The sequence below is a fragment of the Saccoglossus kowalevskii genome, chromosome 1 (assembly GCF_978046115.1).
Source record: "Saccoglossus kowalevskii chromosome 1, keSacKowa6.1, whole genome shotgun sequence".
NCBI classification, from domain to species: Eukaryota; Metazoa; Hemichordata; class Enteropneusta; family Harrimaniidae; genus Saccoglossus; species Saccoglossus kowalevskii.
Genome location: NC_140641.1, coordinates 3,076,619 through 3,101,618, shown reverse-complemented (window position 1 = coordinate 3,101,618; position 25,000 = coordinate 3,076,619). Strand labels below are relative to the sequence as shown.

Here is a 25,000-nt window from a genome sequence, read left to right as displayed (position 1 = left end):
GCCATATGTAATTATAGCATTACATAGCCATATGAAATTATAACATTACATAGCCATATGAAATTGCAGCAATACATAGCCACATGGAATTATAGCATTACATAGCCATATTAAATTATAGCATTGCAAGGTCATATGAAATTATAACATTACATAGCTATATGAAATTATAGGATTACATAGCCATATGTAATTATAGCATTACATAGCCATATGAAATTATAACATTACATAGCCATATGAAATTATAGCATTGCATAGCCATATTTAAATAGCATTACATAGCCATATGAAATTATAACATTACATAGCTATATGAAATTATAGCATTACATAGCCATATGTAATTATAGCATTACATAGCCATATGAAATTATAACATTACATAGCCACATGAAATTATAGCATTGCATAGCCATATTTAAATTATAGCATTACATAGCTATATGAAATTATAGCATTACATAGCCATATGTAATTATAGCATTACATAGCCATATGAAATTATAACATTACATAGCCATATGAAATTATAGCATTGTATAGCCATATTTAAATTATAGCATTACATAGCCATATGAAATTATAGCATTACATAGCCATATGAAATTTTAACATTACATAGCCATATGAAATTATAGCATTGCATAGCCATATGAAATTATAGCATTACATAGCCATATGAAATTATAGCATTACATAGCCATATGAAATTTTAACATTACATAGCCATATGAAATTATAGCTTTGCATAGCCATATGAAATTATAGCATTACATAGCCATATGAAATTATAGCATTGTATAGCCATATTAAATTATAGCATTGTGTAGCCATATTAAATTATAGCGGTGTATAGCCATATGAAATTATAGCATTGTATAGCCATATGAAATTATAGCATTACAATCTAAAGCCATATAAAATTATAGCACTTTAAAGCCATATAAAATTATAACAATCTAAAGTCATATAAAATTATAACAATCTAAAGCCATATAAAATAATAGCACTCTAAAGTCATAAAAAAGTATTGCACTCTAAAGTCATATAAAATTATAACAATCTAAAGCCATATAAAATTATAGAACTTTAAAGCCATATAAAATAATAGCACTCTAAAGCCATATAAAAGTATAGCACTCTAAAGCCATATGAAATTATAGCACTCTAAAGCCATATGAAATTATAGCACTCTAAAGCCATATACAATTATATCATTCTAAAGCAATACGAAATTATAGCACTCTAAAGCCATATGAAATCATAGCACTCTAAAGGCATATGAAATTATAGCACTCTAAAGCCATATAAAATTATATCATTCTAAAGCAATACGAAATTATAGCACTCTAAAGCCATATGAAATCATAGCACTCTAAAGGCATATGAAATTATAGCACTCTAAAGCCATATAAAATTATATCATTCTAAAGCAATACGAAATTATAGCACTCTAAAGCCATATGAAATCATAGCACTCTAAAGGCATATGAAATTATAGCACTCTAAAGCCATATACAATTATAACACTCTAAAGTCAAACACAATTATAGCACTCTAAAGTCATATAAAAGTATAGCACTTTGAAGTCATATAAAATTATAGCACTCTAAAGCCATATAAAAGTATAGCACTCTAAAGCCATATAAAAGTATAGCACTCTAAAGCCATATAAAATTATAACAATCTAAAGCCATATAAAATTATAGCATTCTAAAGCCATATAAAATAATATCACTCTAAAGCCATATAAAATTATAACAATCTAAAGCCATATAAAAGTATAGCACTCTAAAGCCATATACAAGTATAACAATCTAAAGCCATATAAAAGTATAGCATTCTAAAGCCATATACAAGTATAGTACTCTAAAGCCATATAAAATAATAGCACTCTAAAGCCATATAAAATTATAACAATCTAAAGCCATATAAAATAATAGCACTCTAAAGCCATATAAAATTATAACAATCTAAAGCCATATAAAATAATAGCACTCTAAAGCCATATAAAATTATAACAATCTAAAGCCATATAAAAGTATAGCACTCTAAAGCCATATAAAATTATAACAATCTAAAGCCATATAAAAGTACAGCACTCTAAAGTCATATAAAAGTATAGTACTCTAAAGCCATATAAAATAATAGCACTCTAAAGCCATATAAAATAATAGCACTCTAAAGCCATATAAAATTATAACAATCTAAAGCCATATAAAAGTATAGCACTCTAAAGCCATATAAAATTATAGCATTCTAAAGCCATATAAAAGTACAGCACTCTAAAGTCATATAAAAGTATAGTACTCTAAAGCCATATAAAATAATAGCACTCTAAAGCCATATAAAATAATAGCACTCTAAAGCCATATAAAATTATAACAATCTAAAGCCATATAAAAGTATAGCACTCTAAAGCCATATAAAAGTATAGTACTCTAAAGCCATATAAAATAATAGCACTCTAAAGCCATATAAAATAATAGCACTCTAAAGCCATATAAAATTATAACAATCTAAAGCCATATAAAAGTATAACAATCTAAAGCCATATAAAATTATAGCATTCTAAAGCCATCAAAAATTATAACAATCTAAAGCCATATAAAATAATAGCACTCTAAAGCCATATAAAATTATAACAATCTAAAGCCATATAAAATAATAGCACTCTAAAGCCATATAAAATTATAACAATCTAAAGCCATATAAAATAATAGCACTCTAAAGCCATATAAAATTATAACAATCTAAAGCCATATAAAAGTATAGCACTCTAAAGCCATATAAAATTATAACAATCTAAAGCCATATAAAATTATAGCATTCTAAAGCCATATAAAAGTATAGTACTCTAAAGCCATATAAAATAATAGCACTCTAAAGCCATATAAAATAATAGCACTCTAAAGCCATATAAAATTATAACAATCTAAAGCCATATAAAATTATAGCATTCTAAAGCCATATCAAATTATATCACTCTAAAGCCATATAAAAGTATAGTACTCTAAAGCCATATAATATAATAGCACTCTAAAGCCATATAAAATTATAACAATCTAAAGCCATATAAAATTATAGCACTCTAAAGCCATATAAAATTATAACAATCTAAAGCCATATAAAATTATAGCATTCTAAAGCCATATAAAAGTATAGCACTCTAAAGCCATATAAAAGTATAGTACTCTAAAGCCATATAAAAGTATAGCACTCTAAAGTCATATAAAATTATAGCATTCTAAAGCCATATAAAAGTATAGCACTCTAAAGCCATATAAAATAATAGCACTCTAAAGCCATATAAAAGTATAGCACTCTAAAGCCATATAAAAGTATAGCACTCTAAAGTCATATAAATTATAGCATTCTAAAGCTATATAAAAGTATAGCACTCTAAAGCCATATAAAATTATAGCACTCTAAAGCCATATAAAATTATAACAATCTAAAGCCATATAAAAGTACAGCACTCTAAAGTCATATAAAAGTATAGCACTCTAAAGCCATATAAAAGTATAGCACTCTAAAGTCATATAAATTATAGCATTCTAAAGCTATATAAAAGTATAGCACTCTAAAGCCATATAAAATAATAGCACTCTAAAGCCATATAAAATAATAGCACTCTAAAGCCATATAAAATTATAACAATCTAAAGCCATATAAAAGTATAGCACTCTAAAGCCATATAAAATAATAGCACTCTAAAGCCATATAAAATTATAACAATCTAAAGCCATATAAAAGTATAGTACTCTAAAGCCATATAAAATAATAGCACTCTAAAGCCATATAAAATAATAGCACTCTAAAGCCATATAAAATTATAACAATCTAAAGCCATATAAAAGTATAACAATCTAAAGCCATATAAAATTATAGCATTCTAAAGCCATAAAAAATTATAACAATCTAAAGCCATATAAAAGTATAACAATCTAAAGCCATATAAAATAATAGCACTCTAAAGCCATATAAAATTATAACAATCTAAAGCCATATAAAATAATAGCACTCTAAAGCCATATAAAATTATAACAATCTAAAGCCATATAAAATAATAGCACTCTAAAGCCATATAAAATTATAACAATCTAAAGCCATATAAAATTATAGCACTCTAAAGCCATATAAAAGTATAGCACTCTAAAGCCATATAAAATTATAACAATCTAAAGCCATATAAAAGTATAGCACTCTAAAGCCATATAAAATTATAACAATCTAAAGCCATATGAAATTATAGCACTCTAAAGCCATATGAAATCATAGCACTCTAAAGCCATATAAAAGTATAGCACTCTAAAGCCATATAAAATTATAGCACTCTAAAGTCATATAAAATAATATCACTCTAAAGCCATATAAAAGTATAGTACTCTAAAGCCATATAATATAATAGCACTCTAAAGCCATATAAAAGTATAGCACTCTAAAGCCATATAAAATAATAGCATTCTAAAGCCATATAAAATTATAACAATCTAAAGCAATACGAAATTATAGCACTCTAAAGCCATATAAAATTATAACAATCTAAAGCAATACGAAATTATAGCACTCTAAAGCCATATAAAAGTATAGCACTCTAAAGTCATATAAAATTATAGCATTCTAAAGCCATATAAAAGTATAGCACTCTAAAGCCATATAAAATAATAGCACTCTAAAGCCATATAAAAGTATAGCACTCTAAAGCCATATAAAAGTATAGCACTCTAAAGTCATATAAATTATAGCATTCTAAAGCTATATAAAAGTATAGCACTCTAAAGCCATATAAAATAATAGCACTCTAAAGCCATATAAAAGTATAGCACTCTAAAGCCATATAAAACTATAACAATCTAAAGCCATATAAAATTATAGCACTCTAAAGCCATATAAAATCATAGCACTCTAATGCCATATGAAATTATATCACTCTAAAGCAATATGAAATTATAGCACTCTAAAGACATATGAAATCATAGCACTCTAAAGGCATATAAAATTATAGCATTCTAAAGCCATATAAAAGTATATCACTCTAAAGCCATATGAAATTATATCACTCTAAAGCCATATAAAATTATAACAATCTAAAGCCATATAAAATTATAGCATTCTAAAGCCATATAAAAGTACAGCACTCTAAAGCCATATAAAATTATAGCACTCTAAAGTCATATAAAATTATAGCATTCTAAAGCCATATACAAGTATAGTACTCTAAAGCCATATAAAATAATATCACTCTAAAGCCATATAAAAGTATAGCACTCTAAAGCCATATAAAATTATAACAATCTATAGCCATATAAAATTATAGCATTCTAAAGCCATATAAAATTATAGCACTCTAAAGCCATATAAAAGTATAACAATCTAAAGCCATATAAAATTATAGCATTCTAAAGCCATATAAAATAATAGCACTCTAAAGTCATATAAAAGTATAGCACTCTAAAGTCATATAAAATTATAGCACTCTAAAGCCATATAGAAGTATAGCACTCTAAAGCCATATAAAATTATAGCACTCTAAAGCCATATAAAAGTATAGCACTCTAAAGCCATATAAAATAATATCACTCTAAAGCCATATGAAATTATAGCACTCTAATACCATATAAAATTATAGCACTCTAAAGCCATATCAAATTATATCACTCTAAAGCCATATAAAATAATATCACTCTAAAGCCATATGAAATTATAGCACTCTAAAGCCATATAAAATCATAGCACTCTAAAGGCATATGAAATTATAGCACTCTAAAGCCATATACAATTATAACAATCTAAAGCCATATACAATTTATAGCACTCGAAAGCCATATGAAATTATTGCACTCTAAAGTCATATGAAATTATAGCACTCGAAAGTCATATGAAATTATAGCACTCTAAGGCCATGTGAAATTATAGCACTCTAAAGCCATATAAAAGTATAGCACTCTAAAGCCATATAAAATTATAACACTGAAAAGCCATATAAAATTATAGCACTCTAAAGTCATATAAAATTATAGCACTCTAAAGTCAAACACAATTATAGCACTCTAAAGCCATATGAAATTATAGCACCTTAAAGCCATATAAAATTATAGCACTCTAAAGCCATATGAAATTATAGCACCTTAAAGCCATATAAAATTATAGCACTCTAAAGCCATGTGAAACTATAGCACTCTAAAGCCATATGAAATTATAGCACTCTAAATCCATATGAAATTATAGCACTCTAAAGCCATATAAAATTATAGCACTCTAAAGCCATATGAAATTATAGCACTCTAAAGCCATATGAAATTATAGCACTCTAAAGCCATATGAAATTATAGCACCCTAAAGCCATATAGAAGTATAGCACTCTAAATCCATATAAAATTATAGCACTCTAAAGCCATATGAAATTATAGCACTCTAAAGCCATATGAAATTATAGCACTCTAAAGCCATATGAAATTATAGCACTCTAAAGCCATATGAAATTATAGCACCCTAAAGCCATATAGAAGTATAGCACTCTAAAGCCATATAAAATTATAGCACTCTAAAGCCATGTGAAACTATAGCACTCTAAGGCCATATGAAATTATAGCACTCTAAGGCCATATAAAATTATAACACTGAAAAGCCATATGAAATTATAGCACTCTAAGGCCATATAAATTATAACACTGAAAAGCCATATGAAATTATAGCACTCTAAAGCCATATCAAATTTAGGATATCCATACCTCTGGCGAAGTGTCAATGTTCTATGACTATATTCCATATTCTATGGTTGGTGTGGTTTTCAATACATTGTTTCAATGAGCCTCCACTGACACGCATCAATGCATTTTGTAACTCAATTATAAGGGACGATATATTTATTGGCAATTAAATTACAAACAATTAACTAATTGAACATTTGTTTCAAAGGTTCATTTCAAATCAGGTGTAACGGTGACATCTAAATTTGTTGCGACGTCACGTGTTCACTGATTAACGCTCACAGGCGGCTGTACTGCAAGTTGACGTGGTCACTATATGCTTTAAATAATGCCACTATAGAAGATTTTAGCCAATGTGCAACATTTCCCCCATGGTCTGTCTGTATTTCACGGACATCATGACCACATAGTGGCCATATTGTACTAACACTGGTGAAATTACTCTGAAGGACCGAGTTGTCTGCTTGTAGCTGTATTTCACGAACGGTGACGTCACAATACAGTGCACGTATATCATAAACAATATGACGACAATACAGCTAGAGGCACGTTGATTTCCTAGTGCCTGTATGTCGTATTTCACGGGCAGTATGCTCACAATACAGTGAAAGGGTAAATTGATTTAATGTGTTTCACAACAAGGTGAAGTAGCAATTCTTCGGTTATTCCCTGGTCGTACTTTAATTGTTTTATTGAAATAAAAATAGTTGTCATAAATATGAACCCTCGTATAGAAACGTGCTCTAGCAGTAAAGGCGAACTGTTGATATTTATATCAAGTATCGATTATAATTATTAAATCAATTCACTCATATAGCAAATATTATATTGTTTTCAAATTTGACAATTTTCCACTACGAAAGTACTCTCCGTCATCTACAACAACGCATTTGATATCCCGCGTTCTAGGCGGCTAGCGGTAAGCAACGTTACATACGGAGATTTGAAAGGACTCAAAGACAACACTGTGACGGCGTGATACTACCCAGTGGACAATATAGCTGTATTTTCAAATAGAAAACCCCACTTTAAACGTAAATTTGGACACACCTGAGGCAAGGTTTATTTAACCAATTCCATGTGATTAATTTAACGTGTAATTGTTTTGCAAACAACGGTTGAACCCTATTAAGTCAAATTGCTACTTCAATATAATATAAGGGTTTTCACGCGGTGGCAACCTCCCTCAGGATATCACCCACTTACTCTATATCCTAGTTATTACATTGTACATGAATTAATCCATTTACTAGGATTCATTTTGATGAAGTGAAAAGTCATTCTTTTAACGGAGTTGTTTTTTATGAGTTATCCAGGGAGCACTGACGTCACTTTTTAACTAGGCAGTTTCATGTATCTGGCTTGCTCTATGGGGTATATTTTTAGTTTGTACGTCACTATATTCAAGCTGTGCTCAATGATTTTTTTTTGCAGATGACGACTATACCAAAAATATATTATTGTATAATTACTTCAGGTAGAATAATACATTAATTGTAAGTGCCTTGTGAGCAGCAGGTCGATCAATGACCCCGTTTAGTTTAGAGTTATGTGAATAGGTGTTCTGGCGTGCTTGTGTTGGCCATATTCAAATAAGTGTTCAGTTTTGAACTTCTGTAACTGATTATTGTGGGAGTGTGCTTGCAATGGTCCTTTGTAACTGATTATTATGGGAGTGTGCTTGCAATGGCCCTCTGTAACTGATTATTATGGCAATGTGATTGCTAAGGCCCTCTGTAACTGATTATTATAGCAGTTTGCTTGCTATGGCCCTCTGGAACTGACTATTATGGTAGTGTGCTTGCTATGGCCCTCTGTAACTGATTATTATGGCAGTGTGCTTGCTATGACCCTCTGGAACTGATTATTATGGGAGTGTGCTTGGTAAGACCCTCTGTAACGGATTATTATGGCAGTGTACTTGCTATGGCCCTCTGAAACTGATTATTATGACAGTGTGCTTGATATGGCCCTCTGAAACTGATTATTATAGCAGTTTGCTTGCTATGGCCCTCTGGAACTGATTATTATGGCTGTGTTCTTGATATGACCCTCTGTAACTGATTATTATGGCAGTGTGCTTGCTATGGCCCTCTGGAACTGATTATTATGGCAGTGTGCTTGCTGTGGCAATCATGAACTGATTATTATAGCAGTGTGCTTGATATGCCCCTCTGGAACTGATTATTATAGCAGTGTGCTTACTATGACACTCTGGAACTGATTATTATAGTAGTATGCTTGCTATGGCCCTCTGTAACTGATTATTATAGCAGTATGCTTGCTTTGGCCCTCTGGAACTGATGATTATGACAGTGTGCTTGCTATGGCCCTCTGGAATTGATTATTATGACAGTGTGCTTGCTATGGCCCTCTGGAATTGATTATTATGACAGTGTGCTTTCTGTGGCCCTCTGGAATTGATTATTATGACAGTGTGCTTGCTATGGCCCTCTGGAACTGATTTTATGACAGTGTGCTTGCTATGGCCCTCTGAAACTGATTATTATAGCAGTGTGCTTGCTATGGCCCTCTGGAACTGATTATTATTGCTGTGTTCTTGATATGACCCTCTGTAACTCATTATTATGTCAGTGTGCTTGCTATGCCCCTCTGGAACTGATTATTATCGCAGTGTGCTTGCCATGACCCTCTGGAATCGATTATTATAACAGTATGCTTGCTATGACCCTCTGTAACCGATTATTATAGCATTATGCTTGCTATGGCCTTCTGGAACTGATTATTATGACAGTGTGCTTGCTATGGCCCTCTGGAACTGATTATTATAGCTGTATGCATGCTATGGCCCTCTGGAACTGATTATTATGACAGTGTGCTTGTTATGACCCTCTGGAACAGATCATTATGGCAGTGTGCTTGCTATGGTCCTCTGGAACTGATTATTATAGCTGTATGCATGCTATGGCCCTCTGGAACTGATTATTATGACAGTGTGCTTGTTATGACCCTCTGGAACTGATCATTATGGCAGTGTACTTGCTATGGCCCTCTGGAACTGATTATTATGACAGTGTGCTTGCTATGGCTCTCTGGAACAGATCATTATGGCAGTGTGCTTGCTATGACCCTCTGGAATTGATGATTATGACAGTGTGTTTGCTATGGCCCTCTGGAATTGATTATTATGACAGTGTGCTTGCTATGGCCCTCTGGAATTGATTATTATGAGAGTGTGCTTGCTATGGTCCTCTGTAACTGATTATTATGGGAGTGTGCTTGTTATGGCCCTATGGAACAGATTATTATGGCAGTGTGCTCGCTATGGCCCTCTGTTTCTGATAATTATGGCAGTGTGCTTGCTATGGCCCTCTGGAACAGATCATTATGGTAGTGTGCTTGCTATGACCCTCTGGAATTGATGATTATGACAGTGTGCTTGCTATGGCCCTCTGGAATTGATGATTATGACAGTGTGCTTGCTATGGCCTTCTGGAATTGATTATTATGACAGTGTGCTTGCTATGGCCTTCTGGAATTGATTATTATGACAGTGTGCTTGCTATGGCCTTCTGGAATTGATTATTATGACAGTGTGCTTGCTATGGCCTTCTGGAATTGATTATTATGACAGTGTGCTTGCTATGGCCCTCTGGAATTGATTATTATGACAGTGTGCTTGCTATGGCCCTCTGGAATTGATTATTATGACAGTGTGCTTGCTATGGCCCTCTGGAATTGATTATTATGGCAGTGTGCTTGCTATGGCCTTCTGGAATTGATTATTATGACAGTGTGCTTGCTATGGCCCTCTGGAATTGATTATTATGACAGTGTGCTTGCTATGGCCCTCTGGAATTGATTATTATGACAGTGTGCTTGCTATGGCCCTCTGGAATTGATTATTATGGCAGTGTGCTTGCTATGGCCTTCTGGAATTGATTATTATGACAGTGTGCTTGCTATGGCCCTCTGGAATTGATTATTATGACAGTGTGCTTGCTATGGCCTTCTGGAATTGATTATTATGACAGTGTGCTTGCTTTGGCCTTCTGGAATTGATTATTATGACAGTGTGCTTGCTATGGCCTTCTGGAATTGATTATTATGACAGTGTGCTTGCTATGGCCCTCTGGAACTGATTTTATGACAGTGTGCTTGCTATGGCCCTCTGAAACTGATTATTATAGCAGTGTGCTTGCTATGGCCCTCTGGAACTGATTATTATTGCTGTGTTCTTGATATGACCCTCTGTAACTCATTATTATGTCAGTGTGCTTGCTATGCCCCTCTGGAACTGATTATTATCGCAGTGTGCTTGCCATGACCCTCTGGAATCGATTATTATAACAGTATGCTTGCTATGACCCTCTGTAACCGATTATTATAGCATTATGCTTGCTATGGCCTTCTGGAACTGATTATTATGACAGTGTACTTGCTATGGCCCTCTGGAACTGATTATTATAGCTGTATGCATGCTATGGCCCTCTGGAACTGATTATTATGACAGTGTGCTTGTTATGACCCTCTGGAACAGATCATTATGGCAGTGTGCTTGCTATGGTCCTCTGGAACTGATTATTATAGCTGTATGCATGCTATGGCCCTCTGGAACTGATTATTATGACAGTGTGCTTGTTATGACCCTCTGGAACTGATCATTATGGCAGTGTACTTGCTATGGCCCTCTGGAACTGATTATTATGACAGTGTGCTTGCTATGGCTCTCTGGAACAGATCATTATGGCAGTGTGCTTGCTATGACCCTCTGGAATTGATGATTATGACAGTGTGTTTGCTATGGCCCTCTGGAATTGATTATTATGACAGTGTGCTTGCTATGGCCCTCTGGAATTGATTATTATGAGAGTGTGCTTGCTATGGTCCTCTGTAACTGATTATTATGGGAGTGTGCTTGTTATGGCCCTCTGGAACAGATTATTATGGCAGTGTGCTCGCTATGGCCCTCTGTTTCTGATAATTATGGCAGTGTGCTTGCTATGGCCCTCTGGAACAGATCATTATGGTAGTGTGCTTGCTATGACCCTCTGGAATTGATGATTATGACAGTGTGCTTGCTATGGCCCTCTGGAATTGATGATTATGACAGTGTGCTTGCTATGGCCCTCTGGAATTGATTATTATGACAGTGTGCTTGCTATGGCCCTCTGGAATTGATTATTATGACAGTGTGCTTTCTGTGGCCCTCTGGAATTGATTATTATGACAGTGTGCTTGCTATGGCCTTCTGGAATTGATTATTATGACAGTGTGCTTGCTATGGCCTTCTGGAATTGATTATTATGACAGTGTGCTTGCTATGGCCTTCTGGAATTGATTATTATGACAGTGTGCTTGCTATGGCCTTCTGGAATTGATTATTATGACAGTGTGCTTGCTATGGCCCTCTGGAATTGATTATTATGACAGTGTGCTTGCTATGGCCCTCTGGAATTGATTATTATGACAGTGTGCTTGCTATGGCCCTCTGGAATTGATTATTATGGCAGTGTGCTTGCTATGGCCTTCTGGAATTGATTATTATGACAGTGTGCTTGCTATGGCCCTCTGGAATTGATTATTATGACAGTGTGCTTGCTATGGCCTTCTGGAATTGATTATTATGACAGTGTGCTTGCTTTGGCCTTCTGGAATTGATTATTATGACAGTGTGCTTGCTATGGCCTTCTGGAATTGATTATTATGACAGTGTGCTTGCTATGGCCCTCTGGAATTGATTATTATGACAGTGTGCTTGCTATGGCCTTCTGGAATTGATTATTATGACAGTGTGCTTGCTATGGCCCTCTGGAATTGATTATTATGACAGTGTGCTTGCTATGGCCCTCTGGAATTGATTATTATGACAGTGTGCTTGCTATGGCCTTCTGTATTTAAGGATACTACTATCATACTATACGCAGTTGATTTCATGTCTAATTTATCACGTCTATTGTTTGCGGTACTTTTTCATTCGAGTTTGCCTTGACATAGGGTTATAGCGATTTGACATTAGATAACGTTAGTGTAATTTATTAGACAGTTTTTAACTAATACGTACGTTATCGAAAAGAAGTCATTTCATAACACAAGTTGTGTCATTTATGACGCCTTATTTATTGCACTATTAAACAACAAAAAAACATATTTCTTCCTCAAAATGTAGTTTTTCCAGTAAAAAAAACGTGAGTGTGTTTTGGGAAAATTTTAAATTAGTACGATCAATTGTCGTAAGTTCTTACTTAAGCGAATAAAATACAGTGGTTTATATGGCACTTAGCTAAATTAACAAGATAACGCCATGATTGCGTTTGTGTTGACTCGTGGTGTTCACGTGTCGCTCCGTCGAATGTTTCTAGTGGTCATATCTAGAAGCGTGGTTCGTTATTAGTGTTCTTGTGTATATTTCAAACCGTATCAAAAAAGGTGTATTTTCTCAAAATGTGACCGTTTTTTATACAAAAAGCTGTGTTTACAGTCACTGAACTCGGACTGAAAACTGAGCGCAATTATTAACACAATATATGGGGTTATTAAATTGAATTCAACTGATGTCAAATTAAAAAAAAAAAAAAAAACATTTACGTCAGTGCCATCCATCATCAAACCCACCCCGCGCAGAACTAAACCCACAAGGCCATAACACATATAATGATGGCGCTTCCTAATTAACTAATTTGTTTCAATGGACGGAAGGCGTTGTACTTATTGCACTGTACAAAACATGCCGATGAATGATACACGTATTCACATAGATAGAATGCTGGTAGCTGGCATGTACTTAATAATTTGAAGTTCGGACTCGTTTTCCTTGTGACAATTAGTGATCACGTGGTTGAGACTAAAACTAAATGCAGAGATGACTCATTTTACCGAGATACAAATGGTATATGTCGCATTACCAGCTATTTGTTGACATCTTATATCAGTATTAACACTATATTTAGTAATTCGTTCAGGATAAAACACCTCTTTTGCTTCATATGGCATCCCCTCCAAATCAGACATATCTGACTCAAAACTAAATCTGCACAATTTTGTCTGGGCTAACAAATTAAAAACTGATTTGAAAATATGTGACGCGGCAGAAAAAAATAAAGACAGAAAAGCAGGCTGCATGTAACAAGTTGTCATTTTCGTCCACCTTAATTAAAATTGAAGCAGTGATATTTAACACACATGTTTTCAATTCAGAGTTGTTATAAATTAGAAACGAGAAAGAATGTTACTACTCTAAGCTGTGACGCCTTTTTATTGGATTGGCTTACATGCTGACTAATTGGATAGTTAATTAATCTTTTCATTCTTACTGCCAGTGTGCGTACCATATGTACCTTACACAAATTATTACTTGGCTTCGTGGAATCAAGAACAATACAATAACAATACATGACGTCATTCATTTTTCGAGTATTGTGTACATACATATTGTATTTTCTGTTCATAATTTCAGTTATTTCAAAACTAAACACACTGTGTTTACAGTATCAGCTTTTTGCATTTATTTTAATTAATATTTTTAATTTTGCCGGTATACAAATAATAGAATGATCTAGTTTGCCAAGCGATGTGGCGCTAGGATTTTCCTTTATCGTGTTCATTTCCATCGCAGGGCGTATTTTACTATTTTTTGTTAGAATTAATGAAAAAAATCACCCGTCGTTAATGTTATAAATCTTATACTGATTTTAAACATTCCCCATTGAAATCTTGCTGTAGAATGGTAATCCAAACTAAGTTAAGGTAATTATCGTAGCGTATCTTTCAGTTCCAATCTGGCACGTTATATACAGGAATGTACTCTATGTTATCGATCTTCGTCTCCAATCTAATCATATGGTCTTCTTTTTAAAATTATATTTGTTCAATATTTATACATATTTCTATATTAACACATATATTTTTTTTAGAAAACCGAGTGTTTTACCAACATAGATTAAATCAAATCATAAATTGACGTATTTGGAGAGCGTATCCGTTGAAGAAACCGATAGACTATAAATTATATAAGCAAGAATAAAAATGAGCGGCCGCATGTTAAATCAAAACAGTTCTCGTGATTATGAACACAATCTGTCTGGCTTCATTAAATTCAAAACTGTTTCCCGTGACAAATAATGTCGTATTTATTTCCCATAGGGGTGTTTCAAGATTAACAGAAGGGCTTTAGAACAGTTTATATCGACACAACTTAATTTTAACAGAGCCCCGACTTTTTCATAATTGACACTAATATTTCATTTTGGTAATTGATTCTGTTTATTACGCCTTTTCATTGCTACAGCATGTCACTTATTAAGCTCCGGTAATAATAGATTGGGGCGATGTAATTTGATTAATTAAGACGATGTGATGTGGAAGGCAGATGAGGTGTGTCCACAATTTGTATTACTCCGAGTTAAATTAATTGGCCCGATGTTTTAAAATCCCCGTAAACTAATACAGAATTTTTGTAGATTATTAGTTTGATAGCTGCCAGCGTCCATACGTGAATGCTGTGGGTTCTTCCAAAGACTAGCGAGCCTCATTGGTCGTTATTAAGTTAACAGTATAGAAGGTAAAATATCGGGTAACAAAGTTAGAGATTTGAGAGGAAATTAAAATATCATTAATCAAATCTCCCAGTACACGCAATTCTACATATTAAAAACTAGGTTCAAACATATAATGAGTTTGGCGTTATATACTCTGTTTCAATCACATTACTCAAGCCTTGCGTAAAAAGTATTTCATATTATTTAGACATTGCGTGAAATGATAAATATAAAAACAACATATGCACGTATGTATTGCAGTTAGAATCAATTCTCAGAATGAATATAATGTGTAGCGTTTTGATGATAATGATGACGATGGTCATTATTATTATTATTATTATTATTATTATTATTATTATTATTATTATTATTATTATTATTATTGTTGTTGTTGTTGCTGGGTAAATTGTTGTTGTTGTTGTCGGGTAAATACTTGGCAGATTTACAATACCAAAGCAACAACTATCAGATGAAGAACGGGTTTTATTCTCTCGGCGTTTCGATCTATTTCTGAATAGATTTAATCAGCTTAGAAATTGGATAGATGGATTATGTTTTCGAGAGATGACAGTCGATATTGTAGCTAGGTTAAACACTATTTAATGAATTTAATCCTATTGAGTCGTCCGGTATGCTAACAAAATCTCGTCCTACGGAAAAAAGAGAAATGAGACTTTGGTCTTCCTTGGTTTAATCCCGACCGACAGACAATTAGCCACAGCTCTTGATTCTAATCAGGCAGACAAAAGCTGCATTTCTTTTCTCATAATGTACCAGGCAACAAATCTGTGTTTTGACAAGTGTTTCTGTAGTAGTGAATCAGCTGAACGTTGCTCTCAGTGTGAAATCTACTTTCCTATATATTTCCAGTGATAGTAATGGAAGGTGTTTTTTTTATTTAGTTTTAAACATAAATTATCGTTTGTTATTTTTTGTCTGTTCTTGTGTATACTTTAGCTCTTGTTTCCATGTTTCAGTGTCACAATAGACGTAATACAACACATCGCGATACTGATAAATGAGTGATTTGATATGTCATCAATAAATACAAACAAAAAAATAAAGTGACTACACAGCGCACATACATTAGTGTTTTATTGGAACTACTGTCTATAAAGCATACTACTATTAGAACTGCAACATTGTGTATCATGAATGGAAAACGTTGTGAACACATGAAATGAGGCAAGTGTCCAACACGCATATACACATGGGCGTATATTAAAACAATCACTGGACATGCTTATGAATGTTTTTTCATTTTTCATTAAAGGAATACTGCTACGCTGCAAAAGCAAAATGTTCAGTTTACGACAAATCATAACCCCATTGGGTGGTTTTCAGCATACAAATATATGTTTTTGTCTAAATTGAATATATGACGATAAAGTAGTATGGAATAAATGTTGCTCAGGTCGTGTATCTCACTGACTTGATCCTTATCTCAGTATGTACCGATGACCTTCGACACGCTGCGGTCGAGTCGGTAGGCGCCTCCCCTCGCCAATTGAAGTTCACTCGATCTCCTTTTGATATGATCTCCCTAACGCTGTCTGACGATTCATTAATTGGTCGGATTAGACCAAATCAAGCATGATTAAGGAATCGCGACCCATCAAAGGAGCAATTTAAAACTGACTAGTTAATCCTCCGTGTCAGGGCGATAATTATTGTTTCTGTCGAATAGAGAAATGGCCCCGCTTCGATGTAGTGAGAGAGTGTCTGGCGCTATCCTGAAAAGACACCGACACGGTCGGCGGAAATGCAAACACGTTGATCTGTGACAAAACCTGAACAAATACAAAACAAGTGGATTTCTCTCTGTTACACATCCTGATCAATTCCCACTTTATCCCTCACCTGTGCACCTGATGTACATTTCATTCGTGCTTCATTATAACACATATCGCCCGTGAGTAATAAAACAGGACTCCTTAAGCCCTTTAAAATAAATATGTGGCAATCATGATGTATACTGGTTTAATGATGTCTTCATGGAAAATGTGTTAACAGTATCCACAAATTCACTGGTGATTCATATTTTACACGGGAATGGGTATCACTGTTACTTATTTTGTCTTTCTTTATTTCCCTTTTTTTTAACTGAAACTGGATAATTTAGATTACATTGGCTTCTAGTTTGATGAACACATTGTAATAAAAATGAATGGGGTGTGTAAAGGTGCGACAACTGTCAGACAATACACACTTGAATAGTAAACCCACAAGTAATCTGGACCATGATTTGAAAACATGGTACTAGTATATTTTTAAAACTTTCTTTGAATTGGCGACATTTAGATAACAATTATCATTGCACTCACACTTATACACATGCGCTTTGAATTACTGGTGCGTATTATTAATTACATATTATGTTTTGATATTAATGAAGGTATGGTTTCAAAACAGGAGAGCCAAATGCCGGAAACAAGAAAACCAGATGCACAAAGGTAAGTTAATTATGTACACGGCGCGACGTTACCACCACTTAACTTTTAAATGACATATAGCACTCTTCTTACGGACGATACAGGCACCAATGTACTCTCAAAGCATTTTCAAATGTTCGTTAATTTCTTTATTGTACGTCACTGGAAACCTGTGCACACTTATCTAACGTTGTAAACACACACTATTCTACGTCTATTTTATTAAATATTTTGAATGTTATTATGGTGGTGATACTCGGAGTTAGTATCTACGAATAAAGCAATAGTAGAATGAAGTGACACACATAGCATTACACGCAAATTAAGGTAGAGATGCAGTTTACCTGACAGCTATTTTAATTAGTTAATTAGGAAACCAAGATGACCTCCCTAGTCCACAAAACTATTTATTTTCGGGAAGCTTAATGTATGCATTTTAAAATTTGAAATATGCACAAAAATGTACTTTTTTGGTCAAAAGTGATTTAAAAAAATTAGCTTCTAAACCATGCTTCTGTTTCCAGTCAAAATTGGTTTACGGGTACATCTGTTTACTATGAAAAAAGTGCCGTCTTGAAAACTGTCTACCAGTTGTCAATTTTGCAGGGCAGCATCTCAAATTTCACTACATAAAGTTTATGCATAAATTAACACCCATGCTAGTTGTATGTACGATTGTTGTAACACTGTTCAACCAAAAACAATGCCCTGACGGCATTTTGAAGATAAACACATTGTCAATCATTTGTGAACATTTCAAAACAAAAGGTCAAAGCGTCTAGGATTTTAACATTCTATAGCCAAGACTGTTTGGATAATAAAAAGCAAAAAAAAAAAAAAAAAAATTCACTCCCATGTGCCCACAAACCTGCATCTTTACCTTAATAACACAAATTGGTGAATTTTACTGACATGTAATTGCATTAGAAATACTCAACTGCGCACGTGTGTTCTTAATGCATAGTCATTACAATTGATAACTAGTGGCTTATTTTATCTATACGCTCCACATTTATATAGAACAGAAAAGTCCAAACGTAGTGACACTCAGTGCACCTGGTATTTCCCATTTTTACAAATCGATATTACGCGACCTTCTTCTACATTCTTTGCTGTCTATACATAACCCCCTACTCCATTAACCAATCCCACCGTCTACTCGTCATACAAATAACACCCCATCCACCAATCCCACCGTCCACTCTCCTTTTAATACCACATCAACAAATCCCACCACCCACTCTCTTTCAAACACCACCCCATCCACCAATCCCACCTTCCACTCTCCTTTTAATACCACATCAACAAATCCCACCTTCCACTTTCCTTCAAATACCAATCTCTCTTCACTCGCCTTCCTCCAATCTGACCAATTACCTCTCTTTTCATCTTGAATCCCATTCTTTATCCTCCAATAACATTGTTTAAATTGTTCACCTAATCTCCACTTAGACGATGCAGAAAAGAGATGTATATTAATTGAATCAAGTAATCTTCTCAGTTATCTCAAATTCAACCTGCATCATCCCGTCTAATTAGAAGTACTTTTTTTAGGACAGAAGCTGTTTTATCAAATACTTTAATTGGTCTTTTGTGTAGAGTAGATCTGCTATTCTTTTAATGTGATTAATCATGCTGACTTACATCACTTACTGGGTCTGACACCCTGCTTTGTGCAATATCAGTCAGATGTTTTTACCTTTCAAAATAACAGATGGGTGACGCTAAATAACATAGCTTGCCTAATATACTTGAACAGCCAGTCAGAAAGACCTAACCTTTATAGCATAATAGCAGATACATAGCAACACCTTACCATGTCTAATAGTAGTCAGATACATGGCAACAACATACCATGTCTAATACTAGTCAGATACATAGCAACACCTTACCATGTCTAATAGTAGTCAGATACATAGCAACACCTTTACATGTCTAATAGTAGTCAGATACATGGCAACACCTTACCATGTCTAATAGTAGTCAGATACATAGCAACACCTTACCATGTCTAATAGTAGTCAGATACATGGCAACACCTAACCATGTCTAACAGTAGTCAGATACATGGCAACACCTTACCATGTATAATAGTAGTCAGATACATAGCAACACCTTACCATGTCTAATAGTAGTCAGATACATAGAAACACCTTACCATGTCTAATAGTAGTCAGATACATAGCAACACCTTACCATGTCTAATAGTAGTCAGATACATAGCAACACCTTACCATGTCTAATAGTAGTAAGATACATAGCAACACCTTACCATGTCTAATAGTAGTCAGATACATGGCAACACCTAACCATGTCTAACAGTAGTCAGATACATGGCAACACCTTACAATGTCTAATAGTAGTCAGATACATGGCAACACCTTACGATGTCTAATAGTAGTCAGATACATAGCAACACCTTACCATGTCTAATAGTAGTCAGATACATAGAAACACCTTACCATGTCTAATATTAGTCAGATACATAGCAACACCTTACCATGTCAAATAGTAGTCAGATACATAGCAACACCTTACCATGTCTAATAGTAGTCAGATACATAGCAACACCTTACTATGTATAATAGTAGTCAGATACATAGCAACACCTTACCATGTCTAATAGTAGTCAGATACATAGCAACACCTTACCATGTCTAATAGTAGTCAGATACATAGAAACACCTTACCATGTCTAATAGTAGTCAGATAAATAGCAACACCTTACCATGTCTAATAGTAGTCAGATACATAGCAACACCTTACTATGTATAATAGTAGTCAGATACATGGCAACATTTTACCATGTATAATAGTAGTCAGATACATGGCAACACCTTACCGTGTCTAATAGTAGTCAGATACATGGCAACACCTTACCATGTCTAATAGTAGTCAGATACATGGCAACACCTTACTATGTCTAATAGTAGTCAGATACATAGCAAAACCTTACCATGTCTAATAGTAGTCAGATACATGGCAACACCTTATCATGTCTAATAGTAGTCAGATTTATAGCAACAGCTACCATGTCTAATAGTAGTCAGATACATAGCAAAACCTTACCATGTCTGGTAGTAGTCAGATTTATGGCAACAGCTACCATGTCTAATACTAGTCAGATACATGGCAACACCTTACTCTGTCTAAGAGTAGTCAGATACATAGCAAAACCTTACCATCTCTAATAGTAGTCAGATACATAGCAACACCTTACCATGTCTAATAGTAGTGAGATACATAGCAACACCTTACCATGTCTAATAGTAGTCAGATACATAGCAACACCTTACCATGTCTAATAGTAGTCAGATTTATGGCAACAGCTACCATGTCTAATAGTAGTCAGATACATGGCAACACCTTACTCTGTCTAAGAGTAGTCAGATACTTAGCAAAACCTTACCATGTCTAATAGTAGTCAGATACATAGCAACACCTTACCATGTCTAATAGTAGTCAAATGCATGGCAACACCTTACTCTGTCTAATAGTAGTCAGATACATAGCAACACCTTACCATGTCTAATAGTCGTCAGATACATAGCAACACCTTACCATGTCTAATAGTAGCCAGATACATAGCAAAACCTTACCATGTCTACGAGTATTCAGATACATGGCAACACCTTACCATGTCTAATAACAGTCAGATTTATAGCAACACCTTACCATGTCTAATAGTAGTCAGATACATAGCAAAACCTGACCATGTCTACGAGTATTCAGATACATGGCAACACCTTACCATGTCTAATAGTAGTCAGATTAATAGCAACACCTAACCATGTCTAACAGTAGTCAGATACACGGCAACACCTTACAATGTCTAATAGTAGTCAGATACATGGCAACACCTTACGATGTCTAATAGTAGTCAGATACATAGCAACACCTTACCATGTCTAATAGTAGTAAGATACATAGCAACACCTTACCATGTCTAATAGTAGTCAGATACATAGCAACACCTTACCAATGTCTAATAGTAGTCAAATACATGGCAACACCTTACTCTGTCTAAGAGTAGTCTGATACATAGCAAAACCTTACCATGTCTAATAGTAGTCAGATACATGGCAACACCTTACCATCTCTAATAGTAGTCAGATTTATAGCAACAGCTACCATGTCTAATAGTAGTCGGATGTATGGCAACACCTTACTACTCTGTCTAAGAGTAGTCATATACATGGCAACACCTTACCTTGTCTGATAGTAGTCAGATACATAGCAACACCTTACCATGTCTAATAGTAGTCAGATACATAGCAAAACCTTACCATGTCTACGAGTATTCCGATACATGGCAACACCTTACCATGTCTAATAGTAGTCAGAAACATAGCAACACCTTACCATGTATAATAGTAGTCAGATACATAGCAACACCTTACCATGTCTAATAGTAGTCAGATACATGGCAACACCTTACTATGTCTAATAGTAGTCAGTTACATGGCAACACCTTACGATGTCTAATAGTAGTCAGATACATAGCAACACCTTACCATGTCTAATAGTAGTCAGATACATAGCAACACCTTACCATGTATAATAGTAGTCAGATACATGGCAACACCTTACCATGTCTAATAGTAGTCAGATACATAGCAACACCTTACCATGTCTATTAGTAGTCAGATACATAGCAACACCTTACCATGTATAATAGTAGTCAGATACATGGCAACACCTTACCATGTCTAATAGTAGTCAGATACATAGCAACACCTTACCATGTATAATAGTAGTCAGATACATGGCAACACCTAACCATGTCTAATAGTAGTCAGATACATAGCAACACCTTACCATGTCTATTAGTAGTCAGATACATAGCAACACCTTACCATGTATAATAGTAGTCAGATACATGGCAACACCTTACCATGTATAATAGTAGTCAGATACATAGCAACACCTTACCATGTCTAATAGTAGTCAGATACATCGCAACACCTTACCATGTCTAATAGTAGTCAGATACATAACAACACCTTACCATGTCTAATAGTAGTCAGATTTATAGCAACACCTTACCATGTATAATAGTAGTCAGATACATGGCAACACCTTACCATGTCTAATAGTAGCCAGATACATAGCAAAACCTTACCATGTCTACGAGTATTCAGATACATGGCAACACCTTACCATGTCTAATAACAGTCAGATTTATAGCAACACCTTACCATGTATAATAGTAGTCAGATACATAGCAAAACCTTACCATGTCTACGAGTATTCAGATACATGGCAACACCTTACCATGTCTAATAGTAGTCAGATTAATAGCAACACCTAACCATGTCTAACAGTAGTCAGATACACGGCAACACCTTACAATGTCTAATAGTAGTCAGATACATGGCAACACCTTACGATGTCTAATAGTAGTCAGATACATAGCAACACCTTACCATGTCTAATAGTAGTAAGATACATAGCAACACCTTACCATGTCTAATAGTAGTCAGATACATAGCAACACCTTACCAATGTCTAATAGTAGTCAGATACATGGCAACACCTTACTCTGTCTAAGAGTAGTCTGATACATAGCAAAACCTTACCATGTCTAATAGTAGTCAGATACATGGCAACACCTTACCATCTCTAATAGTAGTCAGATTTATAGCAACAGCTACCATGTCTAATAGTAGTCGGATGTATGGCAACACCTTACTACTCTGTCTAAGAGTAGTCATATACATGGCAACACCTTACCTTGTCTGATAGTAGTCAGATACATAGCAACACCTTACCATGTCTAATAGTAGTCAGATACATAGCAAAACCTTACCATGTCTACGAGTATTCCGATACATGGCAACACCTTACCATGTCTAATAGTAGTCAGAAACATAGCAACACCTTACCATGTATAATAGTAGTCAGATACATAGCAACACCTTACCATGTCTAATAGTAGTCAGATACATGGCAACACCTTACTATGTCTAATAGTAGTCAGTTACATGGCAACACCTTACGATGTCTAATAGTAGTCAGATACATAGCAACACCTTACCATGTCTAATAGTAGTCAGATACATAGCAACACCTTACCATGTATAATAGTAGTCAGATACATGGCAACACCTTACCATGTCTAATAGTAGTCAGATACATAGCAACACCTTACCATGTCTATTAGTAGTCAGATACATAGCAACACCTTACCATGTATAATAGTAGTCAGATACATGGCAACACCTTACCATGTCTAATAGTAGTCAGATACATAGCAACACCTTACTATGTATAATAGTAGTCAGATACATAGCAACACCTTACCATGTCTAATAGTAGTCAGATACATAGCAACACCTTACCATGTCTAATAGTAGTCAGATACATAGAAACACCTTACCATGTCTAATAGTAGTCAGATAAATAGCAACACCTTACCATGTCTAATAGTAGTCAGATACATAGCAACACCTTACTATGTATAATAGTAGTCAGATACATGGCAACATTTTACCATGTATAATAGTAGTCAGATACATGGCAACACCTTACCGTGTCTAATAGTAGTCAGATACATGGCAACACCTTACCATGTCTAATAGTAGTCAGATACATGGCAACACCTTACTATGTCTAATAGTAGTCAGATACATAGCAAAACCTTACCATGTCTAATAGTAGTCAGATACATGGCAACACCTTATCATGTCTAATAGTAGTCAGATTTATAGCAACAGCTACCATGTCTAATAGTAGTCAGATACATAGCAAAACCTTACCATGTCTGGTAGTAGTCAGATTTATGGCAACAGCTACCATGTCTAATACTAGTCAGATACATGGCAACACCTTACTCTGTCTAAGAGTAGTCAGATACATAGCAAAACCTTACCATCTCTAATAGTAGTCAGATACATAGCAACACCTTACCATGTCTAATAGTAGTGAGATACATAGCAACACCTTACCATGTCTAATAGTAGTCAGATACATAGCAACACCTTACCATGTCTAATAGTAGTCAGATTTATGGCAACAGCTACCATGTCTAATAGTAGTCAGATACATGGCAACACCTTACTCTGTCTAAGAGTAGTCAGATACTTAGCAAAACCTTACCATGTCTAATAGTAGTCAGATACATAGCAACACCTTACCATGTCTAATAGTAGTCAAATGCATGGCAACACCTTACTCTGTCTAATAGTAGTCAGATACATAGCAACACCTTACCATGTCTAATAGTCGTCAGATACATAGCAACACCTTACCATGTCTAATAGTAGCCAGATACATAGCAAAACCTTACCATGTCTACGAGTATTCAGATACATGGCAACACCTTACCATGTCTAATAACAGTCAGATTTAT

At 34.4% G+C, this 25,000-nt stretch overlaps 1 protein-coding gene across 1 annotated transcript in view; it reads left to right on the top strand.

The window, feature by feature from the left end:
- Nucleotides 1–25,000, top strand: part of LOC146750317 (short stature homeobox protein-like) — a 39,242-nt gene that overhangs the window by 481 nt on the left and 13,761 nt on the right. Inside the window, exon 2 of the mRNA XM_085497578.1 lies at nucleotides 17,613–17,670. Coding sequence (XP_085353704.1) covers nucleotides 17,613–17,670 — 58 coding nt within the window. The remainder of the gene's footprint in view (nucleotides 1–17,612; nucleotides 17,671–25,000) is intronic.